This window comes from Phycodurus eques, chromosome 1 (assembly GCF_024500275.1).
Source record: "Phycodurus eques isolate BA_2022a chromosome 1, UOR_Pequ_1.1, whole genome shotgun sequence".
In the NCBI taxonomy this organism is placed as follows: domain Eukaryota; kingdom Metazoa; phylum Chordata; class Actinopteri; order Syngnathiformes; family Syngnathidae; genus Phycodurus; species Phycodurus eques.
This window is the reverse complement of record NC_084525.1, coordinates 10,306,476-10,314,623: the sequence shown is the minus strand read 5'-3', so window position 1 is coordinate 10,314,623 and position 8,148 is coordinate 10,306,476. Positions and strand designations below refer to the sequence as shown.

General features: G+C 43.7%; 1 protein-coding gene across 2 annotated transcripts; it reads left to right on the top strand.

The window, feature by feature from the left end:
• On the top strand, nucleotides 1-6,432 carry LOC133403272 (insulin-like growth factor-binding protein complex acid labile subunit). Of its 2 annotated transcripts, none has more exons than XM_061678083.1 (3): nucleotides 1-71; nucleotides 2,329-2,435; nucleotides 2,641-6,432. In XM_061678083.1, the coding sequence occupies exon 3, from the start codon at nucleotides 2,658-2,660 to the stop codon at nucleotides 3,723-3,725; it is 1,068 nt and encodes a 355-aa protein (XP_061534067.1). In that variant the 5' UTR covers nucleotides 1-71; nucleotides 2,329-2,435; nucleotides 2,641-2,657; the 3' UTR covers nucleotides 3,726-6,432. The 2 variants fall into 2 exon arrangements, with proteins under 2 accessions (XP_061534067.1, XP_061534159.1); XM_061678175.1 differs by lacking the exon at nucleotides 1-71 and adding an exon at nucleotides 2,237-2,257.
• The last annotated feature ends 1,716 nt before the right edge of the window (nucleotides 6,433-8,148 follow it).

Sequence of the window (8,148 nt, the reverse complement as noted above, 5' to 3'; positions counted from 1 at the left end):
GACAAGAGCGTGCAAAATCCTCTCGGACCCTTCGCACCCCGGTCACCGGCTCTTCCAGCTCCTTCCCTCAGGTAGGCGCTACCGATCAATGCAAACTAGAACTAGCAGACATTCCAACAGCTTCTTCCCTCTTGCAATCACCTTAAACACCTAACCTACAATTCCATAACAACATGCTGGCAATTTTTTGTCTTGAGTTTGTTGTCACATTTCTGTGGGGCCAATTTTATATTACTCGTGCACTCACTGTAGTAGTCTCGCTACGCTGCACTAGTTGCATATCTGTTGTTGACCGATACTGGCCACTCATGCCAGAGTAGCATCTGCTCCATTTGCACACTGATTGAGGAGTATCTGCAACTTTGCACAATCACCATTGTCCCAGATTATCGCACTACTTGTCACTTTAAACTGCATACACTCCTTGAAGTCTCGGCGCCCTTTGCACAATGGTCATTGCACCGGACGATTGCTATATTAGTCATTCAATCTGCTCTAAGTGCTAGAGGACTCAATTGTCAAAAATAAATAAATAAAGGGGTTGCTAGTTATCTGGCATTACCAGATAACTATCCATCCATCCATCCATTTTCTGAGCCGCTTATCCTCACGAGGGTCGCGGGCGTGCTGGAGCCTATCCCAGCTGTCATCGGGCAGGAGGCGGGGTACACCCTGAACTGGTTGCCAGCCAATCGCAGGGCACATACAAACAGACAACCATTCGCACTCACAGTCACACCTACGGGCAATTTAGAGTCTCCAATTTATGCATGTTTTTGGGATGTGGGAGGAAACCGGAGTGCCCGGAGAAAACCCACGCAGGCACGGGGAGAACATGCAAACTCCACACAGTCGGGGCCGGGGATTGAACCCGGGTCCTCAGAACTGTGAGGCTGACGCTCTAACCAGTCGGCCACCGTGCCGCCACCAGATAACTAGCAACCCTTTATTGCTCAGTGACTGTTTTTTGTCAATGTCTTTATGTCTCAAAAGTGTTCTCTGTCAATTGACTGTCTGTTGCTGTACTCGAGCGGCTCCAACTACCGGAGACAAATTCCTTGTGTGTTTTTTGGACATACTTGGCAAATAAAGATGATTCTGATTCTGATTCTGACTACAGTTGTGTTAAAAACAAACAAGTCATGCTGAATGATGTCCTCCTTAAGTGCTAAAATGCCCCCATGGTTAATTTAAGGCCAAACTGAACATGTGTTCAAGTACAAAATGGGTCTCCACATGGCGGCAGAGTGCTTTATCTGGCCCGTGGATTTGGACGGTATTAATGTAATCTTTCGCTTGGTGACCAACAGGTCTCCTCGCAATTTATCTGATACATCCTGCGTCATCCTACAGATGAGAGTAAACAATCTGACATCTGCACCCACGTGTGTGTGTGTGTGTGTGTGTGTGTGTGTGTGTGTGTGTGTGTGTGTGTGTGTGTGTGTGTGTGTGTGGACGGAGGGGCCGGGGGAGGGGGGATTTGGAGTGGTGTACCAAACAATATTCGATATGTAGAGTTTTCAATTAAACTGCGAAACGTGTTTGGAATTTGGGAGGAAATCAAAATACCTGGGGAAAACCCAATCAAACACAGAGAGGACAGGCAAACTCCACACAGGAATCCCAGAGTTCTAACCATCAGTTTTCACCCTTGTTCTTTGTCCACCATCCATGTACAAAGCAACCATTTTATTTGGTGTTTTAGCCATTCTGTAGCACGACTGTTAGTTAGTAGTGTTTGCTTAATCCAGCTAGCTATGTGTCATATTAATTGGTATTGGCCGACAATTTCTGACATCCATCCATTTTCTGTAGCGCCTTTTCTTATTAGGGTTACGGGTGATCTGGAGCCTATCCAAGCTGACTTTGGGCGGAGGCAGGTGGACCCTGAATTGGTCGCTGGCCAATCGCAACGCTCATACAGACAAACAACAATTCACATTCACTGACAACTAGTTTTAAATTAACTTACCAAGCATGTTTTTGGAATGCTGGCGAAAACCTCCACAAGTACAAAGAGAACATGCAAATTCTAGAGAGAGATTTCTGCACATATATAAAGTATGTGCAGAAATCGCTCTATATTATATATTTATGAAATGGTAGTGATCAAGAGTTTCTTGCAATCAATTGAATAAGGCCTTCTAATTCTGCACTGTGGCCCACTTTTCCTTAAATCTAAAAAAAAAAAAACACATCCCCCGCCCACCCCACCCCGCCCCGCCCCCTTCAGCTTGGCCCGTCGTCCCACAGCCTGGTAAATAATTGACTAGCTCTCCTCCCCTCGCTGCTGTGTCTTTCCACCCTCTTTGTGGTGTCTCTCATTAGATTTTCCAGCCTCGTGACCGCAAACCTCCCTCACTTCCAGCATGTACACTTTCCACCTGCTGCCCGCTGGATATCGACGGTGATCAGAGGAAGACGAGCAGCTGCTGGTAAGACAAAAGCCTCCATCTATCAATCTATCTGTCTTTAGCAAGGGTGTTCTTTGAAGCTTTATCCTTTGCATGTTTCATCATGCAACTTTTTTGAACTAATAACGTCCTTTTTCTTTCTCTTCACACAGACGACCATTTACCATAATGTTTAACACTTTTTGAAAATAAGCTGTTTTAAGAAATATATTGTTTCTTCTTGTAGTTTGAGTTTGCGGAGCCATGAGGGAGTTCCTGTTCTTCCTCCTGGCTGTGTCAGTCGCATCCTCCCAGTCTCACATCGACTGGTGTGAGCTGGGTTGTGACTGTCATGGGGATCTGAGGTTCGCCATCTGTTCACGAGCCTTCTTCACTCAGCTGCCTGGCAGAATCCCGTCCACCACAGAGCTGCTGGACTTGTCCGACAACCGGATTGCCATCATCCTTGAGCAGTCTTTCAACAAGAACCGCAAACTGCGTGTGCTCCTTTTGCAGAACAACAACATAAGTGTGGTGCAGGATGGTGCCTTCTCACAGCTGGAGTTCCTGCAGAAGCTAGACTTAAGCGGGAACCGGATCTCCACCCTAGGCAAAGGCTTCTCAGTTGGTTTGGCCTTCCTACGGGAACTACAGTTGGCCCACAACTCACTGAGTAGCCTGGACAGTAGCAGCTTCATGCACCTGGACAGCCTGCAGAGGTTGAACCTGAGCGGCAACAGCATCCGCACCATCCAGGTCAGATCATTTGCCTCCATGAGCAGCTTGCGTCATCTGCACTTGGAGGGCAACCGACTGACGTCTCTGAAAAGCGGGATCTTCTCCATGCTGCGCTCACTGGAGCGCCTCAACCTGGCCGGAAACCACATCAACGAGACACAGGTGGGCGTCTTCAAACCCCTCACCAGCATGACCCTCCTCAACCTGACCCACAACCGGCTGACCAGCGTATATTTCAAGACCTTCCTGAGCATCCACACCTACAGCACTCATATCCTGCTGGAGGGAAATCCCTGGAATTGTGATTGTGACCTGCAAAGAGTTTTTCGGAAGCTGCGGAGCATCCAGAGACTCTTCCTGGACGATTACTTCAATTTGACGTGTGGGAAGCCCGCAGTGCTGCGCAACTACCGGTTGACCCAGGTGGACACAGAACTATGCATCGCTGAGACTGTCACCGTACTCATCATAACCGTCACTCTCGTCATAACGGTGCTGGCTGCCATGCTCATGGGAGAGAGGAAGAGAAAAAGGAAGAAGAGAAGGAACCACTGGACACAGCAGGGAGAACTGTCAGACGAGTCAGACTGCTGACTTTGCAATTTTTTTTTTTACATTTTTCAATTTTCCTTTATAGTGATACCTTGACTTACGAGTGCCCCAACTTACAGGTTTTTCAAGTTACAAGTTGTCGGTCGATTTATTTGTTATTAAATTAAATGTGTTATTTTTTTTCGTTTGACACATTTTGAGATACGAGCGAGCTTCAGCGACGCCGCCGCTCCAGTGAAGTGAAAAAAATTGGTTTGCAGTAGTTGTGGCTGTAGTTCAGTGCCCGAGTGATGTTAGCAACAGTGGTGGCAGTATCGTTATCTATTATCGTAGCCCACAGCGTTGAATTTAGTGGTGCTATTTGCAGTAATGGTGGCAGTTCGGGTGTGAGGTAGCGTTAGATGAGTCAAGTCGTTAAATAGATGTATAGCGAGGGTCCACCGGGAGCTTGGTTGTTTGGTGTCAGTCCGCCCTGGATGGTTGTTTTTGTCAGTGTTGTGCTGGAGGGGCTAGCAGCTATCAGCAATTCATAAAAATGTAAAGTAGTAATCCAAGAATCTTGACTGATACAGTGAGTCAACTGGAAACCATGTTGTAGTGGAAGGTAACCACTAAATGACCAGGAATAAAGGAAAAGAGTTGACAGCGTCAATAAGCCCGAATAGTGTAACGTACTCTTGTTCTTGTGACTTTTGGCTGTTCCCAGCGTTTAGTGTTGATGCCATCGGTTTCTTGCACATAGGCCTACTTAGAATCGATAGTCTATCACCTTGAGTATCATTATGCGATGCTTGTCATATGGTGTGGATCTGTGGAAGTGGTATGTCAGCACAGGTAGTAAAATCAGCTGTTGACGGCGGAAATGGTTGATTGATCTGTGAGAGAGTGGACAGAGAAGTCCGACCTTTTGCCTACCACAGTTGATATCCCTAATGGAAGGCTAATGGAACAATAATCAACGTATCATCATCAGTCATCGTATTGGAATGCATTGGATTAGTTATTAGTTATACTATTATTAGTTATAATATCACCATCTTGTTTGCTTTTAACGGCGAATAAATCTACAACTGTACGAAGAAGTACTTTTGGATTGGTTATAGAACCAGTTTATTTATTTTTTTTCTCATTATGTTTTATTATCAAATTTTGATAGTTTTTGTTGGCTGGAACAGATTATTGGCGTTTAATTTCATTTAAACGGTGAACATGTATTTTATGTACACTGATTCCTCCACTTTCGAGTGACCAAACACAATTTTTTTCGAGATACAAGCCATGGCTCAGCTCTGTGTGTGTGTGTGCGTGTGTGTGTGTGTGTGTGTGTGTGTGTGTGTGTGTTTGTGTGTGTGTGTGTGTGTGTGTTGCAAACAATGATTTGAGTTACAACCGCTAGATAGCGGCAGCAAACTTTACAAGTAGCAGTATGGCAAATAGTGAAAAATTCTTCAAAAAAGATGCTTGATTAAAACTTCACCTGTATTGCCACTCCCAATTGAAGTTTACTGTAAATGTAAACATAAAACAAAAAGAGATTCAACCAACATAACATAACTTTACTTTATGCAAATCTGTTAGCACAATGGTAACACAACATGCAAAGTTCCATACACGCATACACTAACAAAACTACCATGGGTCTTGTGGTACTTTTAAACCTTTAAACAACAGCTATTAAATACAAACAGTGCAGCAACACATGTAGCCGGGAAATGTAACAATATGCACAGGCATATATTCTTAATGCTTGCGATGTAGTTTAGTCTTCTTTGTGGTTCACTATCAAATTTACCTGTATGACACTGTCCCCTGTTGGCCCAGAGGGAGCCAAACAATGTCCATGGGATTAAAGCATTAAAAATTAGATCTGAAACGGTTTAATTGTTTTTACATTGTATTTATTTGTATTATAACTGTATGTTTTTAGACAGTAAAATAATGTACAATGCTATTTTTCTTATGAAACAATATGTTAAAAAATAATTACTCTTTTTTTATGGCATTTCCTTTCATTTTACTGGTGGAAGATGACATGAGATGCAAGTGTTTTGAGCTATGAGTGTTGCCTCGGAATGAATTAAACCTGCAAGTCAAGGTACCACTGTAGTTTTGTAATCTTGCACCAACGAGCTGATCCTCTTCTTCTTTGCTGCTTCATTCTTATTAAGACCCGTTTATTGCTACACTAAAAAACATCATTATCTCATTATTGTAATTTATGTGTCGCACAGAGACTTTCACCCTTTATTTTGCAGTGTTGAATCATGATAAAGTGAAAGCTGTTGTTCATGTTGTTTGAAAAATAAAAGTGTGTGGCATGAATGCTGCCCCTCACGCTGTCCAGCTGCCATGTGTCAACCGTCGAGACCTTCAAGTTCCTGGGAATTACAGTCTCTCAGGACCTGAAGTGGGCGATCAACATCAACTCCGTCCTTAGAAAGGCCAGCAGAGGATGTACTTCCTGCGACCGCAGGAGCTGCTGAGGCAGTTCTACACAGCGGTCATAGAATCAGTCCTGTGTTCTTCCATCACAGTCTGGTTTGGTGCTGCTCCAAAAAAGGACAAACTCCGACTGCAACGGACAATCAAAACTGCTGAAAAGATTGTCGGTACCCCCCTACGCACCCTTGAGGACTTGCACGCTGCCAGAACTAGGACAAGAGCGTGCAATATCCTCTCGGACCCTCCACATACCGGTCACCAGCTCTTCCAGCTCCTTCCCTCAGGTAGGCGCTACCATCCATCCATTTTCTGAGCCGCTTCTCCTCACTAGGGTCGCGGGCGTGCTGGAACCTATCCCAGCTGTCATCGGGCAGGAGGCGGGGTACACCCTGAACTGGTTGCCAGCCAATCGCAGGGCACATAGAAACAAACAACCATTCGCACGCACAGTCATGCCACAATCTCCAATTAATGCATGTTTTTGGGATGTGGGAGGAAACCGGAGTGCCCGGAGAAAACCCATGCAGGCACGGGGAGAACATGCAAACTCCACACAGGCAGGTCCTCAGAACTGTGAGGCTGACGCTCTAACCAGTCGGCCCCCGTGCCGCCAGGTAGTTGCTACCGATCAATGCAAACTAGAACTAGCAGACATTCCAACAGCTTCTTCCCTTTTGCAATCAACTTCTTAAACAGCTAACCTACAATTCCATTGCAACATGCCACCATTTTTTTTGTCTTGAGTTTGTTGTCACATTTCTGTCGGGCCAATTATACATACTCGTGCACTCCTGTAGTAGTCTCGCCACGCTGCACTACCTGCATATCTGTTGTTGACCAATACTGGCCACTCATGCCAGAGTAGCATCTGCACCACTTGCACACTGACTGAGGAGTATCTGCAACATTTGCACAATCAACATTGTCCCAGAGTGCGAGGGGGCTCCGCAGTCTTTTGCACAATTGTCAAAAAATAAAATAAAATAAATAAATAAATACAATTGTACCGGCATTACCAGATAACTAGCAAACCTTTATTGCTCAGTGACTGTTTCTGTTAATGTCTTTATGTCTCAAAAGTGTTCTCTGTCAATTGACTGTCTGTTGTCGTACTAGAACGGCTCCAACTACTGGAGACAAATTCCTTGTGTGTTTTTTGGACATACTTGGCAAATAAAGATGATTCTGATGATTGACTCTTGAGATCAACTTTTGCCTTCATATTTGTTGTTTTTAAAAAAAATGTTTTGGTTGTTTTTGCTTTGCGTTGCCTTCATATTTGTTTTCCGTAAAAAAAAATATATATTTTTTAAAACAGTCCAGATGACGTCACGTCAACTGTCAATAGTCAACGTCTATAACGCCCCCTGAAGGTAACAGGATTTAAATCAGCCACATGTACAGTATGATTTTAATACTTCATCATACTATTATTTTAGACATAAAATACATATTTAATTACTTTGCTTAAAAAATATTTTGTGTGTTTGGATTTAGGTTTATTCTATTCAAAGTAATGTAATTGAATGCTTAACTTGAGTTTAGCTTGAACGTGATTTCTATTGTTATATGATTTTGATTTTACAATAAAAAAATTACAATAATTTTTTTTTTTAATCTGGCGCAGATTACGTTGAACGTCGAGCTCATTCGACATATGGTCGAGCCAGAGTCTCCGGTCTCGGCCGGCTTGGTTTATTTGTTATTAATGACTGGGAGTGTTCCCTTTATTCGAGTCGCCGGAGGAAGTTCATTGGATTCGACCAGTATGTACACCGGATGTTGAAAAAATAAATTCGATACATTCGGATGAACACATTGAGCTGTCCAGCTAGATGTTCAAGGTCAATTGTCCTACGTGTAAAAACTGGATTTATAAACAAAATTTATACATATTCCCAAAATGCATGATAGACGTGATTAGTTGTCATACATTCGTAATGTTGTCCTTATATTTATTTTGAAAGCAAATTACGGAAGTGTCTGTTATCCATCACGGCTGACTTGACTCTGATGTCGGCAC